This window comes from Syngnathoides biaculeatus, chromosome 12 (genome assembly GCF_019802595.1).
Source record: "Syngnathoides biaculeatus isolate LvHL_M chromosome 12, ASM1980259v1, whole genome shotgun sequence".
NCBI lineage: Eukaryota > Metazoa > Chordata > Actinopteri > Syngnathiformes > Syngnathidae > Syngnathoides > Syngnathoides biaculeatus.
This window is the reverse complement of record NC_084651.1, coordinates 20,724,658-20,746,460: the sequence shown is the minus strand read 5'-3', so window position 1 is coordinate 20,746,460 and position 21,803 is coordinate 20,724,658. Positions and strand designations below refer to the sequence as shown.

The 21,803-nt window shown below is 39.9% G+C and overlaps 1 protein-coding gene across 3 annotated transcripts in view; it reads right to left on the bottom strand.

The window, feature by feature from the left end:
- Nucleotides 1-21,803, bottom strand: part of macrod2 (mono-ADP ribosylhydrolase 2) — a 460,594-nt gene that overhangs the window by 151,911 nt on the left and 286,880 nt on the right. For all 3 annotated transcript variants that reach the window (XM_061836387.1, XM_061836389.1, XM_061836388.1), the window contains exon 8: nt 12,207-12,328. In XM_061836387.1, the coding sequence (XP_061692371.1) occupies nt 12,207-12,328 (122 nt within the window). The remainder of the gene's footprint in view (nt 1-12,206; nt 12,329-21,803) is intronic.

Genomic DNA, 21,803 nt, shown 5'->3' with positions numbered 1-21,803 from the left:
ATGAACGTGTCTCTTCTTGAACTACCTTGCGTCTTCCAAGTTCCTGCATTTGGGTCCTACTCTCGTTTCCGATGGGACGTGACAGACATATTTCCAAATTGTAATTTACATGATTTGGAGGTGTCCCCACGAGACAAAATAAAAATAATTCTCTCGGTGTATTTATCATAGACGTGAAGTGATACCCAAAATGGATGACTAGATCATATGGATGAATGTGTCATGATCCTGCTGATCCAGCCCGGGCTGTGTGGGTGCCCGCGCGGTTGCGCTGATTGGGAGGCGCACACCTGCACCTCATGCGGGCTAATTATCCTGTGTATTTATATGACCCCGATGACGACTGGTCCGCGCCAGATCGTTGAGCTTCATGCCCCGTTCGAGTACTTCTGTATCCCTGATCGTCAACCCGTGTGTACCGACCTCCGCCTGTTCTCCGACCGACCCCGTAAGCCTGACTCCTTTGATACTTCTGCCTGCTTTGATCGTTCTCCCGTGTACCGACTTCTGCCTACCTGCTCTCTTCGCCCGACGTCCCACTACTGCTGCTGCACCTGACTGCCTGCCCGATCCCCGACCACGGAATAATAAACGTTTCCCCCCGAACTACCTTCCATCTTCCGTGTCCTCCTGCATTTGGGTCCTACTCCCGTTCCGATTGGTCGTGACAGAATGTGATTTTGTCATTATATAACATACACCAAATGTGAAATACAAAGTACATCTACGCTCTCAATACCCGTCATCTAAATTCATGCCTGTTGTAAGGGGAAGGTCAATGATAATGATTCTCAGGGCTCATGAATGATTGGGCCCATGAAAATTTCATTTAAAGATTGAGGGGATAATGTGGTGTGGCCCAAATTATATTTTTCCACATTTCCCACATGCAAAGGCGCCCTTGTTAGTATTCCTTGAGCGGTGTTTTTTTTTGCAAGACAAAAAGTAAAATTCTGTTCTGTTTACGATTTCCAGAGGACAGCTACAGCCATGGTCAAAAACATATGCACCCCAGCTCTTCTGTCAGATAATGTACCACATCTCCCCGAAAATTGTAGAAATTACAAATAATTAGTTATTCAAGTTAATATTTGGTCAGGGGGGGACAAACTGAAATCAATCGCTTCCCATGACCATCACAAAAGTGTCAAATGAAAGGTGAAAGAAGTCTTACGTACGCACATAAGACTCATTCATATGATAAACTCACGGGGCAATTAAAGCTAACACGTTAAGCTTATAATATCATCATTCATTTCAAACAGCTTGCATAAAAAATTAGGGCGCTTTCTTATTTGTAGTTCACGTTCCCTTTCAAAATGCATCACAACCAGCCAAATGACAGTTCTTTTCTCGTATCGGTCAGCAGCACAGGTAAGAATGAAGGTTTGCTGTATGTAGCATTGAGTTAAACTGTAACAAACAACATAGAGTACCTAAAAATGATCCTTTGTTGATAATGTTATGGGGAGTGGTTAGAACAGGGCAGGGGTCACCTACACGGTGCCTACAGGCATGAGGTATGTTCTAAAAATAGCACAGGTCACAAACTGTTATAAATATTTGTTTTTAATTTTTAATATGACTTGCTTACATTAATTAACATTTTAAAATAATGTCATATAATATAAAGTATTTTTTTATTTTATTTTTTTTTCCCCAGAGTGTAAGGAGTTTTGTTATTTTGGAAGTTTGTCGCAAGCAGGTCATGTAGTCCATCATACGATTGGTCCTCACGAAGTAGCCATCGGCTTCAAAAAAGGTTGGTGACCCCTTGGAGGAGGGTAAACTAAAGTGTGCTCATAGACCTGTTCTACAAATTGCTTACCAGTGATAAGACATTGTGATTTTCTGGATGTGTTGTAGCTGGCAGAGAACACTGGCAGAGATTTATAGAAAATGAATGAATGTTTTCAAGGTAATTTGGTCAAAATGTGTTATTCCCAAAGTGTGCATCGCACTTGTAGTCCTTCACATTAATCAGTATCCAAGAAGTAACTTTCAGTTTCAAAAAGATTAGTGATCACTGAGTCAGAATATCCACCTTAGAGTTCTAAGATACTCTGGATTCCATTCTGTGTGGAGTTTGGAGTCTCCCTGTTTGCGCATGGATTTTCTCCAGGAACTCGGGGTTCCTTCTACATTACCGCCCCGAATTATGTTCCTTGGATGGAAGGCTAACTAGGTGTGAATGGTTGTTTTTCTATGTGTGCCCTGTGATTGGACAACACCCAAAGTCAATTGGGATAGGCTCCAGGTCACTCAAGCCCTCATGTGGAGAAGCAGTCCACAAAAATGGATGGATGGGGGATAACTTATTATATGGACATAAAGTACACCAACAATTAACCTTTCTGCTCTAAAATGATGCACGACTGGGGCATGAATGATCCCATGTTCACTGTATACATGTGAAACTAAATACAGTTATCTGTTTAATGTCAGAAGTTGTATCATGATTATGCTTTTTGGACAAACGAGCTCTCGTTTGATTAAACCAGACCTAAGGCTGCTAGAAAAGAATGAGTGTTAGATGAAGAGGAACAGACAACATTGATAAGAGGGTTCTTTGAGGTGCCCATCGTGTTACTAAGATGAGAACACAATAGAGTACATTAAATGTCCTTTTACAGATGCATACATACAGCACTTTGCGGTGCAATGATTTTTCCTTTGCAATTACCAGTAAGGAACAAGGCTGTAAAGCAAGAACGTTGACTATAATTCTGCTCAGAAGTCAAAGTGGGATAGAAGAAGAATCTCTCTTTCCTGCTGTGTGGCAGAGACAAAGATAGAAATTTCTTTTGTTCTGTTGTGTGGCTTGCATTCTTCAGGTACAGTATCTTTAATTATTGCATGCTTGTTGTGGCATTCTTGTCTCACGACGTGTATTCGTTGCGACGTGTGTCTAATCAACGACTTCCTCCCTTCTGATAGTCCCTCAGTTGTGTACGAGCCGTCGGCTGAATTCTCAGATGGCCCCACCGAGGGATATGAGCCTTATAGAAATTCAGAGCAATTTCTCCAGGAGCTCTGCACAGCCGGCAGCAGAGGAAAAAAATATTTAGTGAACGCAGTTTGAGTTCCAAGCTTCAGTGTTCCTCTGCTGGAATGTGCTTTTGGTGCTTAAATTATTTGAAGCAGCTTTATTATTGTCACAGCCCATTAGTCTAAAACAGGAATGCTGCTATTTCCCCCTTGTAGAGTATCCTGGTAGAGTGGACTTTGCTTGAGGCAGATCTCATCTTACTGGTGATTGCTCTTTGCTTCAGGTGCTTGTAATCAAGGCATTGGATGCTCACATAGTGTAAGTCCACTCTACACAAAGACTCAAGAGATTACCGTTTCAATTCCCATCAACTCTGATTACCCCTCCCGAGGTGCCTGAAAATGTCACTTTTTACATATACCAATATTTCATCGAATAATAAGTACTGCAGTCCTCGCTGGAGTGAAGGGAATGTCAAGGGACAATGATGTGATGTAGTGCTGGTTTCTCCAACCAGATCTGAAGCTAAAGCGTTGCTAGGGAGGTGGCATCCTTGCTGTCATGGTCTTTAACATAGATTGCTAGGCCACCACAACTACCATCAGTCTAATTTGATCTAATTGGCCCAGTGTTGCTCGTGATTCAGATCAGACAAATAGCAATGACTAATTTAAATGGTGCTGTGACCTTTTGGAAGCTTCAGTCTAATTAACCTTATGCTGATACATGCAGGTACTGTATGTGGAAGTGGGTCACAAGCAATAGCTGGCTGATTCGCTTCAAAGTGCTCTGCTTAATAACCACTCAGCAAAACAACCACGTCAGTCATGATATAGCAATGACATCCTGTTAATTACCCCCTAATTAGAGTGAGACTCTGTTCAACTATGGGTCTTCGTGAATGGACACTGGTCAAAATGACACAATACTTCCCTTCTTGACATACTTTAAATACAGACATTTAGACTAAATCACAATGTTCCATTTCACAAAGTAGTTGATTCATTCTGATTTGTTGCCATTTGTGCCATTCCGTTGCACACAGGAAAATGAAGTAATTTTGTTGCTGACTATTATAGATAAGGATGAAGTATCATGCATTGGACTGAAAATTTAATACAGGGTGGTGCACAGATTATCTGCTTCATGCAAGTTAATAGCTGATAAAATATGCCCTAACCTAATTAATGGTAAAGTTTACTTTGCTGTCATCAGAGGCCAAACTTGGCCCTCTATTACATTTTGAGTTCACTTATGGACAGTCCTTGCTGAAGAAAGATGTTGAAAAAAAATATTGTGATTTTTTTTTTTTTGCTGGAAATGATTAGTTAGTAAATCCACACAAATGATTTACTCGGGGAGTCAGCACTTCAGAAGGTGGAGCACAATTTTTGAAAACCTCTTCATTGTAATTTCCTTCGAGACCTGAATATGCACTACCCCACCACCATTTAATGAAAACTCTTTGTGTAGTTGAGAATTACTCTCAACATGTCTTCGACCAAAAATAGTCCCTTGACCTGATGCTTCATTTTTATGCAATCCATGTCTTTAGAAGATTGTCTCATAGTGGCTGCTATCGTCAAGCAGAGTATGCACATGCATGTGTTTCTGTACTAAATTGCTTATGGGAATGCATTCTGGGTAAAATGAATGGGCATTAATACTCTTCATAGCCTTTGAATAATCCCACAGAGAGGAGCAGCTAATCCTATCATTCTACACCATTCATCTCCAATCCACTTGGGTTTGAGGATTTTCTCAACGGACAATTTGTGGCTTCCCTGTTGGATATCTTCAACGCCAATATGTTTTGACTACAGAAAACTTCCGAGGCTGCCTGACAGTCAGAGAGAAGGGCTCTAAATGCAATATGTGACCCTGTCACTGTCCACACTGACAGCTGCCAGCCCACTGCACTCCACTGCTTCATGACAGATATTTTCACACATCATAAAATTGTAGCTTGTCAGCGTCAAATTAGAGACAAAAGGAGACTCAGTTAGCCCACAAGACCAGTGCTCATCAATAAATCTTGCTGTCTCTTTATGAAATGTGTTTTGAGGAGAATCATTGTTAGATTGTCTCAATTTAAGACTCCTGACAAAATATAAGGCTCAGGTAAATGAAAAAAAACACCCGTATATAGTTTTATTCTAAAGGTCACGTTTAAAGAGGTGAGTTGACGTAGTCTTTTTAATGAAACAAAGTCAAAGGCTGAATGGTTTCCAGATGGCAGTGTCCCCACCTCCACACAGTCAGTCATTCAGTCAGTTTCTACCTGACAGATGCTACATTTGCTTTCAGGGGAGAATATGAGCAGCCTTCCATAACTAAACAAGACAGGGGACCTGCATTAACTGTGTCCTCACTTCCATGTCCAGCACGAGCAGGCTCTTCAGAGAGGACCTCTCCTCCCCAGAGGCCTGACTCTACTTCGAAGAGATCATTTTTAGAATTACCCACAAAGTCGAAAAGGCAATAAGAGACACATGCACAGACATGCACACACATGCATTTACACACACAGACACACACAAACAACTCTGTTGCATTACGTGAGAATTAGAATAGAAATAAAAATTAGAAGTAAGTGAGCAAAAAATAATATGATAATTTCATTCATTTCATACTAGAGATATAACAATATTCACAATAAGGCAATATTGCAAAATTAATAGTGTCTCAATTTTGTAGTGGTCTCGTTTCGGTACAAAATAATGAGCCTTTGTGTTTAAAATTGAGTTTTGGGACAGCGATACACAACCACAACCCTTAGCCAGGCTGCTACAGCCAGACTACATTGCTCCACTTCCACATTAAGAGTATAAAAGGACTCGACTGGACATGTAACCCATGTCACCATGTTTGTACATCACAAAAACTACAATGATTGTCTGAAGTGACTGAAAGGCTGCATTGGGGAGGGGGGGGGTGGAAATGCAGGTCGGTGCCCAGAGTCCCCTCCAGGGTTACAACAAAGCCACTATGCCGTTCTGAGCATCAAGTCGCAACGATTAACCAAGGGGCACCATTTTGGTTGTGGCGCCCTCTGTCCTAACAAACGCTGTGACCCACGGGCCAGTATCGGTTGCGAGTGGACCTCGACTTAGCGAAGCTGGATCCCGGTTGGTGGCGGCCGCCACCAGGAAGCCCCACTAGATAGCTGTCTACGGCCCGTCACCACTTCTTCTCTTCGAGGAGATGATATTCAGAATTTTTGAAGCATATAATAATAGCAGCACTCTTAAGTGGTAAACTCATGAATGTTTATCTCAAGTTGAAAGTCGTGTGTGAAAGAAGATCACATGGAGAGAGAATAAAGATTCCCACTCCCCATTATAACATATCCCTTTGCCAATATACAATACGGCTGTCTCAAAAACGAAACATTAAAAAAAGGTCCCCTCCATAAAAATACAAATATCAATGCAAAAATAAATGACATACTTCCATCTCTTGAAATTAAATGTCCACATTTGAAATGAAACCATATGACAGAGGCTGCTCAGAAATATAAATCATCCTACAATATCTCTAAGCGGAGGAAAAGAAACTAAGAATTCTTGTCTTTAAGATTGCTCCTGCATTTTTTACTTCACTTGAACTTTTGGACTCAAGTAAAGAAATCACTGTTGGTTAGGGTTAGGGTTAACCCTTTCCTTTATCCATCCATCTATTTACTGCACCGCTTATCCTTTCAAGAGTCACGTGCTTGCTGGAGCCTATCCCAGCTTTCTTTGGGGAAGAGGTGTGGTACAGTTTAAACTGGTCACCAGCCAATGACCTACCATGCAGTTTTTTTTTGGGATGTGGGAGGAAACCGGAGTACCCGGATAAAACCCATGCAAACATGAAGAAAATATGCAAAACCGTCTCAATGGCTGGGCAGGGAAGCCCAGAAAAGGAATCTCAGCTGGAGTGACATCTGGCAGGTGGAAGAAGCGTGTCTGATTTTGGTCATCAGAGCCACACATAATCTAGCTTCGCCCCCAAACATGAAACTGTGGTACTGAATACATAACCCCCCCCCCCCCCCCCCAGCACCTGCATCCAATCAGCATATCCTGTCAGGGCACGCTACAAATTTCCCCCAAGTGTGCAATACTTGGCAACAGAACCAATAACTAGAGAGCTGAAATGAACACAGAAGAGGCAAACAGCTGCATATCTCCAAGATACATCAGCCCAAAAGGTCCACTTTCTATATTTTGTACCAGCAGGCCAACCTCAAGAGTACAAAACCTTGACTTTGAAAATTGGAAGTGGACATGAGAATCTTTCCCCAGGAGAAAGTGGCGACAAGACTCTGGCCAGACATGCTCCTATGGCCTCCAAAAGCAAAGATGTCTTCTAATGTTGTGGATTTGACAGCTCTGTGGAAAGATGGAGTTGAAAAGGCTAAATAGAGGAAGAAAAACAAATATTCCAACTAACCAGCTGAATCATCCTAGAATGGCTGGAAGACCCTCATCTTTTCGGTGGAGGGAGGATTTATCGCAAATGTACTACCAATTTGTCGAGGAAAATCTGGGGAAGGGGCTACCCTTTCCAGCAGGCTATTAGGAACCCTGTAAAGTGCTACCGAACAAAGCAGCAACTGGGACCAGATCAGTCGCAAAGACAACAACTGGGCCCCAAGCTAGACGTATGGCAAGCGGCCATGCCTTTTAATACATCATGGCCCAGGCAGCTAAACTCTTCACTCCAATTGACTGGCAAGACGTGGCTTTATTAAAATGTAAACAATGGCATCTTGAAATGTACATGCACAACTGCATTTTCACAGCTTCAGGTTTCTTTGCAGGCAAATAATGTTGAGTGACAAGCACTGAGCAGATGAGGGGGCTGTTTGACAACATGCAGCACTCCAGCCCTACTCACAGGCTGCACAGCCCCCTCCTAACTCTGCCATGCAATATTGCAGAGCCAACTCTGCAACGCTCACATCCAGGCTGTGGGTTGTGGTCAGCCAGAGCCCAGGGAGCTGTGACAGACTGCTGCTCTTTCAGCCACAGCAATGGAGAAAGGCATTGAACTGAAGCATAAAGGAGAGAAGAAATGCACATAGAGCATCACTCACTCACACACACGAAGCCTCAACATTGAAAGAGTTGTGGGGTTTTTTTTGCATCTACACAGGATTTGTACACATCTGGACATAAATATCCACTAAAGCCAAATACTTCAGGAGACACAAGACAGCAGGGAATAACAAGATGATATTCATCCAGAAACTGACAGATATTGAAGTTGTTAAAGCCTGCACTATTCTCAATAGTTTTCAACCTCAGATTTTTGGGATTTGGGATTCTTGTCATTGCTTATCAGAAAATCACCTCTTCCTGAAATGGGGAACTGCATCATATTCATATAAACTCCAAAACACAAGGGGAAATGAGAAATACACAAGACGTACATCTCCCCTTAGGAGTGGTTACATTTTTTTCAATTTTCAGGAAAAAAAAAAAATCTTGTGCGGTCCTAAATCTAACTGTATATCGATACATGACCCATAACTGAGGACGAGTGATAAGAGAATGACAAAAGAACAGACACCTCTTGGACAGGAATTTCTGTGAGCTCCCCATGTTTTTTTCCCCAGTGATACTATAAGTGTAACATTACTTTGGAGAAAAGAACAACTCTTCAAACTAATTTCTGTCTTTGGGGGATTTGAGCAATTGTTCAGTCATAGACACTGAGTTGCCCTAAGGTAAAGGAAATCCATTTTCAACTGTGCAGTGCACAAGCATTTCCTTCTCTGTTCTGAGACGCTACAGTCAGGAGAAGATTTGGACTTGAAGATTGCAACTGCGGTACCCTTACTTGTTTTGAGGCCTGAAGGATGGCTTTGGGCCTTAAGAAAAGGGATTAACGACTAGCTCTGCCCAGTTTTAATCTTTCATGCTGAAGTTTATTTCGTGTTAGACCTTGTTTTGACTCATACTCCTTTGTAATGCGCCGGAATCCCCATTAGGCAGCCAAACCGTCTAGGTTTCCAAAATGTACCCTCCCTCCACCTTGCCAGTCCTCAGCATCCATTCTCCACTTTGTGGACCAACTTAGATAGCAATTACTTATTTTATTTTCTCTCGAACTGTAACGGGTTGCCTTCATTAAAATTAGGAAATACATAAAATTGGCCCAGATAATGGATGGATGGACAGATTATAATGAAATAAATGTCCTCTTGGTTAAACAAAACTCAAAACAGTCTCTCTTGTTGTACCTCTTGCACGTCAAGGCAGTCCACATCAGTAAAACAAACGCTTTTGCATGAGGACAGAAACACCCATTACCCCTTTTCCTAGTGGCAAAATGAATGCTGAAGCAGTGGTGCCCTTGCAGCTTGACGTAAAGGGCTATGGCTATTACAATGTAATGACTCGGCTCATCGTACAAGGCCAGTCAATCACAGAGGACCACTGTTTTCACTCAAGGCATTCTCAATGCATACCAGCTGTATAAATACATTAAACAGGATCCAGACAGCTGTGAGTAAAAACAGAACCTCTGCTTGTAATATTATCAAAATAAATGGATGAAATGGGACTAGTAAAAAACAACTTGAGAAAATAAACAAAGCACGGATTGGTGCGGTATTTGCTGGTGGTGCAATGGGACTTTATGAGAAAGGGTGCATATGTATCACCTTTTGCCTACAAATTTCAAATTGCACGCTTACATGATTACGTGGCTGATATCGTGTAATGTTTGAATGACACATTATGGTTATTTGTCATCAGTAACAAAGCTATGACTCAATTTACATTACAAGTGACAAACTGACAAATATCATAAAGAACACCCACTGTAAATCAAAAGTACAGGGAAAGGATAGATCAGCGTTTGCCACCTAAATGCCCGCAGGACCAGTGGACAAACGGTAAATTTTGAAACAACCTTTTTTCTTACCGTTTTAAACTGTAATGAAACTCTTTGCAGCCAGGTGACAGACATCATTTCATAGTCCTTCTACCAGTTCTTCTATATTGGTGAAGAATTTAGTGGCTCTTTCCACACAGAGAAGAGGGAGAATTTATCGCGTAATTATCAAGAAGAGCAGGCTGGAATATCCAGGGTTCATTTTATCAACATGCAGCATGAAGATAAGATGACCATTAATTAGGATACACATTCAATGAGCTATGGGGAACAAACAAATTTCAAGCAATAATGATTAATATCCTCATTATGGAATAAGTTCAGCATTACATGCCGTAAGGAATAACAATATATCCAATAACAAAAGAACAGGAAGTTTTTATTTTTTTCTACACAAGAACCGTTGACTGTTTTAAGTTGTGTTCCATAAACTTGGACAGATAGTATTTAATGTTAGTACCATTAAAAACGCTTTACTCCCCAAGAGGGCTTGCGTCAGGAAGGGCATCCAATGTAAAAACTGTGCCAAACAAATATGAGCGTTCATCTGAGATGTCACACTGTGGCAACCCCTAACGGGACAAGCTGAAAGAAACTTACTTTTACCATTAGAAACGCATGTGCCTGACTCATAGCAGTTGTGATCTGATGGATGGCAAACCTGTTATGCAGACTACATAGTAATTAGACGGATGTAGTCTCTTTCAGGTTTTTGCTGAAATTTGGATGTTAAACACATACATGATGATTATAGTACTTGTGTAATGAAGTGATGTTGAATTGGAGTGCATTATCTTGCAATGTCATATACACACAAAGAGACATCAAACAAACAAAAAAAATCTTAATTTTCACTCGCACATAAATGAAATGTAGTAAACTGATGTAATGGTGTCCCCTCCTTTCATTTAAAAGGGCAAATAATGTTAGTTTACCAATTTAATGATGGTGCCACCAATGTACATGTTCAAAGTCAGCACTTTCAATGACTTTTCTGCACTGTAAATACAGGACATACAGTGTGTACATGCAAACTGGTTAGAAAACCTGACAAATAATTTTCACGTTTGACTTTAATGGTCTTTTCTCTCTTTGGAAACGAGACCCAACAAGTAAGAATGCATTTCTAAAATAACTTGTCCTGAACCTTGACTTAACTCACCCAAGATGAATAGACAGATATACACAATATATTAGAATTGGGTATTACACATGCAGTGTAAATTCTGTCTAACCTCAGAGACTTCTAAATATTAGCAGTCAGAGCGCTGATTGGCATATAAGATGAAAAGCACATAAATCTTTGTCTCTAAGCTTCAACATCGACTTAATTGCTACCTGGAATGAGTATCACAATAATTCCTAATCAGTGCAGGAATTTGTCACAATCATTTTTAATCAAAGTGGCACTAATCAGTGTCTCCCATCTATGCTGGCAAGTACTTCCATTGATTAGATATGGATGAGGCCACTGGGTGGCACTAAAATTGAATTGGTGGTTATTTTCAGAAAAACACTTGTTTCTTTAGCCCCACTGAGTAAGCCAAAATCTTTCAAAAAAGGGTTAGTCTCCAAACAGAAAGACACAGCTAACTGTGCGTTGAATTGCCATTCGACCATTTAAAGCATCCACAATTCAAATATGTAGAACAATTGAAATGAAAAAGCACTGCATGCTGAAAACGTTTTTTAATACAAATACAAATAAACTTGAATGACACTCTTAACAGAAGCTATTTTTAGCCCCATCCAAATTTGTTATTCAAACTAGATTTTTTTTTCTGCTTTTGTAAGCGCCGTGTTTTGCTTGCAAGCTACTGATGCAGGATGGGGGTTGAAGTTTACCCAGAATTTGCGTCTGAGGTAGTATCAGACGATGCTACACATGCGACAATTTATGCGAATGCAGTGTCCTACCCGTCCACTGATCCTGTTCCACTAGAAAAGCCTTAATAGTTTCAAAAACTGACAACACGGACAAACTGGGGATGTAAAGGAGATGTAAATGTGACCTTGTTGATAGAAATCATGAATGGGAATCCGAGATGTTGTTTTTATTTAATGAAAACAACATGTAGCCAATGCCTTATTCCTTTGAAAAGACAATGACAAAAAAAAAAAAAAAAAACGGACAAAAAAAGAAAACTCCTTTCAAGAAGTATATCTTTTATGGAACTATACTCAATACTCTACTGTATTGCTATAATGCCAACATGTTTCATTTGTATAGCTCTCGTTTAATGAATAAAATAAATAAATAAGTCTGATTCACTGAATGCCCAGTTCAGGCAAACTCAAGATTTCTTTGAAAAAATATGTCTTTACTCACCACAGTGCTCAAGCCATACTCCTTCACCAGCCCGAGGGAGTTCTGGTAGCAGGAAGTGAGGTCACTGGTCTCGGCGGGGCCCACATGACCTCTGGCCACCGGACCCACAGTGTGGATCACAACTGTCGGAAAGGGACAAAACACAAAGCTCATTTTAAACACCATACACCTCTAGCAAGGTTACATGCTTGGCAGTAGTTCTAAAGCAGCTTGTAGTGTACGACTAAGAGACTATAACAGTTCTCAGCGGGCTGCTAAAACCACCAAGCATAATGCCAAGAACAGAATCCTGGTACAACATAACACCTAAATGCATTCATATAAATATTAATTTCATACATTTTCTGAGCCTCTTATCCTCACAAGGGTTACGGGAGTGCTGGAGCCTAGCCCAGTTATCATCGGCCAGGAGGTGGGGTACACGCTGAACTGGTTGCCAGCCTATCGCAGGGCACATAGAGACAGACAATGCAGGGACGGGGAGAACATGCAAACTCCACACAGGCAGGGCTGGGATTTGAGCCACGGTTCTTAGAACTGTGAGGCCAACGATCTAACCAGATGTCCCACAGTACTTCCAAAATATTTATTTATACATTGATATTTATTCGTAGTTAACACATGGAATTAAAATGTTTTTTTATGCAATCTAGCCAAATAAAAAATGTTACCCTGTACTTGTATTGTCTGTACTTGTTCATCATAAATTTAATTTAGGATATAGCCTGTAAAGAACGATAGTATGAAGCAGCTTAATCCAGTGATATCAAAGATCACTTAGAATAAGAAGATTTAAACAATAAAATGACCCAAGCACAATCCCCAACCAATTCTGATTGACTCGTGTTCTCAATTTTGAACAAGATGGAATAACATTCCCAGATAATACTAGAAAGCTGGTGCAATCTAAAAAGTACTCATAGTTTTGATGGTTTAGAACAGCTTTATCAATGACATGTTTTAAATAACACAAATGAACAGATTGCTTTCTTTTCAATAAAATTAAAACCAATTCTCAGCATTGTCAAGAGGCTTAATATCATTAAATGATAAAAATAACGGAAAACACGTTAAAACAGGTTTGGGTAAGGCTTGCCCTGTTAAATTTTGGCTTTAATACAGAAGCAGTTACCGGGATAATGTGTCATATTTTGTTCAAAGCGAGATTTTTTAGAATGGTAGATGTGGGGTTTATAGTTATTAGTACAATATTTGTAAACGTCTTGTTGAAATGAACAGCAACATTCAAACAAGAATGGCAGCAAGTGCCAAAAACTATCTATTCATAAAAACAGAGTCCTTATCTCATCTGGACCAACATCTCCCTCACCATATCCTTATCAGATAAATATTTATTCATACACCTGAGTGTGGATGGTGGAAGTTAGAAGATGCATTACAAGAGGGACACCTGTTTCTTTACCTCTCCCAAAGGCAGTTGTGGTTGTTTTAGGATCCCTTAAAAAAAAAATAATAATAAATCCAGAATGAACTCGCAGCCCTTTGGCAGGACAGACCTTGAGGGTATTACTTTTTTTTTTTTTTTATACAGTGTTGTTCCTGGATACCTGAAGTAAGGCTCCATCCCAAACAAATCATTTCCAAGGGCAGTTGAGTGGATCTGCAGTCCACAATGAGTTGTCAAGCACAGATACTGAATTGTTTGATACCTTTGTGCATGTGTGTGCATATATATATATATATATATATATATATATATATATATATATATATATATATATAATTAATTGGCTGGTAAAGCGTTGGCCTCACAGTTCTAAGGTCCCGGACCCACCTGTGTGGCGTTTGCATGTTCTCCCCGTGGCTACGTGGGTTTCTTCCGGGCACTCCGGTTTCCTCCCACATCCCAAAAAACATGCAACATTAATTGGACACTCTAAATTGCCCATAGGTGTGATTGTGAGTGTGACTGTTGTCTGTCTTCATGTGCCCTGCGATTGGCTAGTAACCAGTTCAGGGTGTACCCCGCCGTCTGGCCGTTGACATTTGGGATAGGCTCCAGCACTCCCTGTGACCCTCGTGAGGATAAGCAGCAAAGACAATGGATGGATGGATGAATTGGTATATGACTGCAGCAAATGGCTGAGAGAGAGAGAGAGAGAGAGAGAGAGAGCGAGAGAGCAAGAGAGAGAGAGCAAGAGAGATGTATTGCAATTTTGGATGTACACGAGTCAAACATGAAAATATACAAATGATATGAATGGGGGAAAAAGTAGGATGAAGCCTTTACTTTAGTCATATAGATCTGCTAAAATTTACACAGACACACATCCATGTGTCAGTTTTTTCTGCCCCGTCAGTGATTTCTTGAATGCTAAATGGTGAAAAAGAAAATGACTTTTTGCTTGTGTTTGGAGCAGAACCACAGAAAGAGAAACTAATCGAGCTGAGATGTCACTCGTGGCAAAGTCTAGATTTTAGGCTGGACACAAAATGACCCCAAAAGCTCCAACTGTGGTGTGTGATCATCTTAGACATTCCTACAAAAATATTCCTCAGCGGTCTACTGAGGGGACATGCACACTTCAAATACACCACTTTCTTAGCAAAAACAAAAAAAGAAAATAAAAAAATAAATATCCAGGCTTCATTTAGAACTGAGAAGTGCTGTGCTATTTTAGAGTAGGATTGGCACTTCATGGTCTAATCAATCTTTTATTTTCACTTATCTATGTTGACTTTAAGTCTGCTGCTTTGCTTCATCCCAGAGACATTTTTATACTGTAGTGTGACAGCACCTGAATGTTCCTTCTAGGGGTGCAGTTACTCTTTATATACTTAATATCAGGGATCACTATCATCATTACAATGAGATGAGATTCTGACAGTATTTAGTATTATTATTTACACTTAAAAATTTGCAGTAAGCTAAGTTGACTTTTAACCTGCCCCAGCAGGGGTTGCCAAAGCGACTCACTTGCATGAATTTGTTTTGGCTCAGTTCTCTGCCAGGTGCCCGCACTGACACAACCAGGTATGCGATGGGCCATGTATAGGTATTGGGGGGGTATCACTTATTCCACAGAGGACCACTTCCAAAATGGATTATTTTTATTTTTGTCTCTTAATAATCATCAAAAAATAATTTAAAAGGAGGATTTTGTGTTTACTGGTGTTGTTTTTTTTCATGGGAAACATTGAGTTTTGAAAAACACGCAAAAAAGAAATGAGGAGGGGGCAAACACTTTTTCATACCATTTTATATAGGGCTATCGAACTCGTGCACCAACGTCATCAAATCACGTCACTGGGCAGAAGTGCCGGCCAAACAAACCATTCTTCAATGCTAAGTCAGTTGGAGACGACGCAAAATTCATCTTATGGCACGACGCCCAGAGTTTTGTCCGATACCGTTAAACTTTTAGAAGGTGATAATAAACAAAGGTACATGGAAAAGTGAGAGACACTTGGAATAGAGGACCCATATTTAATGCCGAAGTCAATGTTTTCACCGATAAGAAATTACAACTGGATCAACACATGCAACTGGATCTACACATGTATCTGGTGAGTAAGTCGTCGAGATTTACAAGGAAAAGTTTAAAAGCGTAGAAAAGTCTGGACGCATACAAATACTTCGTTGCTGGATCTGTTCTCAATCAAGAATAAATCTCACATAGTGATGGTGCCACTCAGATTTTTTCAATATAAATACCAATATTTAAATAAATAACCCCTGGTTTTACATAATCTCGTATTCATTAACTTTGTTTGGAAAAAAAAAAGACAGCGAGTCGTCTCCAACGTACACAAAGCGTGTTGCGGCCACACGTTAAACTTCGGTAAGTTTCTCCGTTACAGACATTTGTTTTTAATATGCATTGTTCTCAAATGAGTCCAATGAGTATTTAAAAAAAGAAAATAAACCACTGGGATAGGCCTCAGCCCCCGTACACAGAAGCGTGTTGTGGCCACACGTTAACCTACATAAACCTCTGTGTGACTGACGGTTTATTTTCTTTTTTTAAATACGGATTGCACTCATTTAAGAACAACACATATTTAAAAAAAAACATCTGTCAGGAAGAGGTTTATCAAAGATTAACGTGTGGCCACAGACTTTTTTAAAGTTGTAGACTTTTTTTTAAATGCATTGTTCTCAAATGTTCCAAATTAGCATTATAAATACATCTTGGGAATTTGAGATTGAGAAGAATAATTCCTACCTGAAATGAAGTGATTGCTACACAGGTCTGCGTGTATTTGGTTGGGCACCAGCCATCATGTTTAATTGCCGAAATACATCGATATTTTCTCATCTTTTCAGCTGGTATTCCATAGCATGGCCACTTTGAATATCTGTCTTGTCTGATGTAACAACAACAGCACAATACGTCTTGGGCATTGTGAATCCGCTTCAATGCTCCCCACACTGTCGAGCAGCTCTTTCTGACCGGCAATATGGTGCCGTGAAAATGGTGACGTCATGTGCACAAGCTCTATACAGTTGCTCACTTTTTGAGACAAGACTCACCCTTAAAACACCTAGGAACTGTTTTAAATAGTAAAGAAATAGTGACAATAGTCAAAATGATCACCTTTAAGAACATGGTGCTACAGCATGAAAATTAAGTGATTTGAGATCTGGAATATAAGGAGGCCCCGTAGCTCAGTGGTTAGAGCACTGGTGTGTAAACCAGGGGTTGTGGGTTCATATCCCACTGGGTGCCTCTACTCCCTGAGAAGTGTTGTGTCAGGAAGGGCATCTGGTGTAAAAATTGTGCCAAACATATATGTGCGTTCATCTGAGATGACACGCTGTGGCAACCCTGAAAGGGACAAGATGAAAGAAACCTGAGATTGGGAATATGCATGGTGTTGTATTGTTTTCCCCAAACATCAAGCATACAAAAGACATTTGCAGCACAATGGGAAGAAATCCATTGCTGAACAACCAGCAATTGGTCCCATGCATTTTTTTTTTTTTTTTTTGCAATCTCTTCAAAAGCTGACACAGCACATTTTTCCCACCTTTAAATGTTCAGATGGATTTGCTAAAATTGACTCAGACTGCACAAGGCCTGCAAATGCAAACAGACAAAGGTTATCTTATTTGCTAAGATGGCAGTGGTGGTAATCAAGGCAAATCATGTTGCTGTCCAATGTGCGTCTGCATCAACTGAAATTTCCATGTCATCATCTGAGGTTGCGATGACTTTGTGAATTCATGCCCACGGCTCAAACTCAACTGAAAGGTTTTGACGAGATATTATACACTTTTTAATTAATGGTTCTTTCCATGCATCAACATCAATACATTATCAGGATTTGTGTATAGTATTGAAACTGAGGATGAAAACTGATTCAGACACCCAATTAAGGAAAACTATATGACAAGGAAGGCTTTGAGGATGGGATAATAACTTTAGATAAGACAGGAATTTGTCATAAAAAGTAGTGCCAAATGGTTCTGAAATGAGCTGTACATTCTCTATAATTATATGGAATTCAGAGGAAAACACTACTTGAGAGGAGAAATATGTAATTTACGAATATATACTTTATAGCGTGGATGCAAACAACTGACAGTTGACTTCCAGCTCCACAAAACACAAAAAGAAGGAGCACATTTCCACGAATAATGTTTCATGCTGCATTTTGGTGTGATTACTTGTCCATACCCTCTTGGCATGTAGACGGCGGTTTGAATGTTATTCAAGGAGGATTACTAAATGAAGTGTGGACACCCACTCGGACATGGAACTGGTGTTGTCATGGTGACAGAGAGTGCAGAGTGATCCTTTAACACTTGCCACCGCTCCACTCAGATAGGCGAGCTTTTTGGAGACCTCAAATCATCTGCCACATGCAGTGCACACATAGTTGCTCATGCATTTATATTCCCCTCTCTTCTTAAAATATTCAAAAGGGGTACTTTATTCATACACTTTGCTTTCACTGAGGATTTCCACTGTGAAATGTTTCACATTTAAACAGGTGAAGGGGTAGGGAGCATGTGATACCTGCCATATTTTCACGGATAAAGGAGTGGTTGACCACATTAAAGACTAAACCAATCGCACATTAGACTTTTTTTCAGTTTCACCATGAATTAATTCAGCTATCACACAAATGAAGAATATGTTTTCAAAACGAGACATAGGCATTTTTTTCAGATTTATGAAACTCGCTCCAAAATTATCCAGCTCCGAATGGATAATTTTGGCACGAGTTTCGTAAATCTGAAAAAAATGCCTATGTCTTGTTTTGAAAACAAACTCTTCAAATGTACAAAAAAACTACAATGCAAAACAAATATATTGTTATGCTCAGTAAACAAACTTTATGTATGGACTAACATTTTTCTATCAGAAATAGTATCGTAGTTGACCATTTGGTCACTGAGAAACATAACATTTCACTGAAGATGTATCCAAACCAGCAATCATTCCTCCTCATAGCAGATGAAGTGATTTCCAGTGATAAAGGCCCCCACCAACATCCACATTAAGCATCCAGACAGTAAAATACCATCTTTATGGCCTTCAAATGCCAAGGACGAAAGCACTTATTTGAATAGCTATTTTTCATACTTGAGGCAAACATTAATTCAGCAACTATTTGTATTGTTTTTATTTGTTTGTTTGTTGTCTTAGTATTTTGGATCACAAATGGTGATTGTGCATGCTTTGTCCCTTCATTCACAAGACACAAAGAACAAGGTATTAAGACAGAGCTTGGATGACAACAGGCGCTGTTTTGTTTTGTTTCAAATGTAATATCCAAACCACACAAACACAGTGTAAGCCCTTTATCTCTTCCATTGAAAAGTGCACTCTGATGGTGGAACTGGTTCGAATTGTATTTGGAGATGATGGCATCACAAAGTTAGGCTTCATAAATCATAATCCTACAAAGGTCTGTGCAAGCAGGTCCGTCAGTTTCATGAATCTTTCAAATGTCAGGTTCTCTCTTTTGCTGTCTTTCTCTTTCTTGCCTTGTGTGTTCATTCACTCGCTCACTACAACAGAATACTGATTACAAAGCAACATTCCATCCTGTTTGTAACTGAGGCTTCGAGAGCGATACAACGAGTGATGTTTCATCATGGGCCTGCATTTACACTTAAATGAATACACATAATCTGCTGCCTTTTATTCATGTTTTTGCCCTGAGTAAATGCACATTAGCGTGCGTTGATTTTTCACCTTCTCTGAAAATGAACTGAACAATTCCAGCATCTTGGGTGTGATGCTACATTAGTGGCGATAAGGTCATTTTCATGGGAGGAATTGTACATTTTTTCCACATGAACAACAAAAGGCCAAACACATGGTCCAAATCATGCTGGGAGCCCCTTATGAAACATGTGCATTTAAATCTAATCTTAACACACTACCCCCACCACAAATTATCCAGCCACAGTGGCTAATCTTGTAATGAAGGCTTTGATGGAGCCAGTTTAGTGTTGGCTATTTTCTTCTTTATCTGGAGATTTCCACTGTAAAAAGGGATTACTTTATATTGTTGGAACAAACAACATACAATACAGTACAATATACAGGAAGCAAAAAGAAAGACATGCTATCTCACATTCCTTTTTGGTCCACCAAAGATGTGATTTTGGTCAGTTATTCCAAAATATAAAGGCCTTTTAAACAAAACGCAATAAGCACAACCAGCTACAGCTAACACTGATCAAATGGTAAACCAGGTCATCGTGCAGCCTATGCAGTGACAACACTAGCAAAAAAATACTCTAAATGTTCTTTTTGCGACACTTGGAGGCATTCTGCAAAAAGGAGTATGATCTCCCCAAAATGACAGCAGAAATAAGGAGGTCCTATTTTTCTCAGACAACTTTGTCAGTAGAGATGGTGCATGGCCCCATGACAACGCCATCTGTGAGAGTGACCAGGAGAGCCCTTGTCGCTGTCTATTTTACCGAGCTCCACTAAAGAAGCTGTAAGAAGGACCAATCCAGCAAATGTCATCTTACAGCACTGCAGTCACACAAAAAAATATTATCTTGACAAGTGGTTCTCGAACTTTTTCACCAAATTCACCCAAAATACTAAGCCTTACAAGTATCATAACCAAAATGAAAACACGGCAGGGATCATTGACAAGGCAGTGTTGAATGTGCTACACTTCACTTTTAATAATGTTGAGAAATGGCACAATTTTTAAAATTAGAAAGTTCAGAGTGACGGTACCAAGCGGATGAGTTTGGACCATTTTCAACGATACAACAACCAAAGTGATTGTATGAAAATGGGCAACATTTTGGTTGAGAAAAAAATAGTCATACAAAAACTACTGAAGTTCCACTGTATATGTTGTGATATTGTGGAATTACATATTTACATGGTTCAAGTCTTTTTGCCCCTCTGAGGTAAACTGACACACACACCTGCTCTAACCAATTTGCTGTTTGCAACAGATACAGAAGTGGTGAAGCCCACCATTTAAAAGAGGGTTTTGCACTTTGTGTCACTCTAATGGTTTTCACCATGGAAAATGTGGCTAAGTGCCACAGGCGCAAAATGAAATTTGAAGTGATGCAATTAGACGTCTTAGTGAAAGCAAAACAAACGTTACTGAAATACAGAAAATAAAATGATCGCGCTGATTTTGGGAAAACCATCAATCGCATAAGAGCACATGTTGCATAACATTGCATTTAAACACCTGTATAGGTAAGTCAGAGACTGATGCATTGGTAAGTATATTGTTCTACATAGGTGCTGACTTGGGCTGTTTGTACCTCACCTGGGTGAGTTATGTGATTTCCAACTGTGAGGCTTTGGAGTAGAAAACGTGTCTGTCAATCATTTGTCCTGAACGCTTACAGGCACCCCGGACAGCAGCGTTGGACTGGCGCCCATCCTCCTTTTGATTCTCCCTGTAGCTCCACTCAGGTGTGAAGAACTATTTCGAGCTTTTGACTCTGATGGGTAGCACTGATGTGGGCAATATTTTTCATTTGCTCTCCATCATTTCATTTCAAACGTGGGTGTAGTTTTACTTTGAAGCAGTTCTGTCTGGCTAATATTGATTGTGTTCACTTTGTATCTTTGTATGGGATTGAAGAGGCTAATTTGAGTAATGTGTGGGGCTTTCAAGACTAACTGAAGAATGTAGTGGACATGAAAGTGACGTTACTAATACAGTGAAACATCTGAGGTCAAACGCAATCTTTTGATGAGCCATTTGTTCAATTTAATGTTTCCAATTCAATATTGGAAACGGTCCAACTGTTGCGATCGTGAAGTATTTAATTGTACAAGGAATAATTTGAATAATTGTCCTTGTGTGCATATAGATATCAATTAACCACCGTTGATATTGATTTGTAAACACACAAGTGAAGGCGAATGGCTGCAAAGATTCAGCCCGAATCTGACTTTTCAACATTCTTACTTCTCAAATTAAAAAAGAAAAGCCAAACCAGGACCAAGAATATTTTGACTTCACAAATAAGGCATACAATAATGTGAATCAGTTGTCTTGCTGCTCTGAGTGTGTGATACCCATCATAACCTCTGATATACAGTTGAAACCAGATGTTAAATACACTATTTAAAACACTTTTTCCCTCACTGTCTGACGTGAAATTAGATTAAACTTGTCATG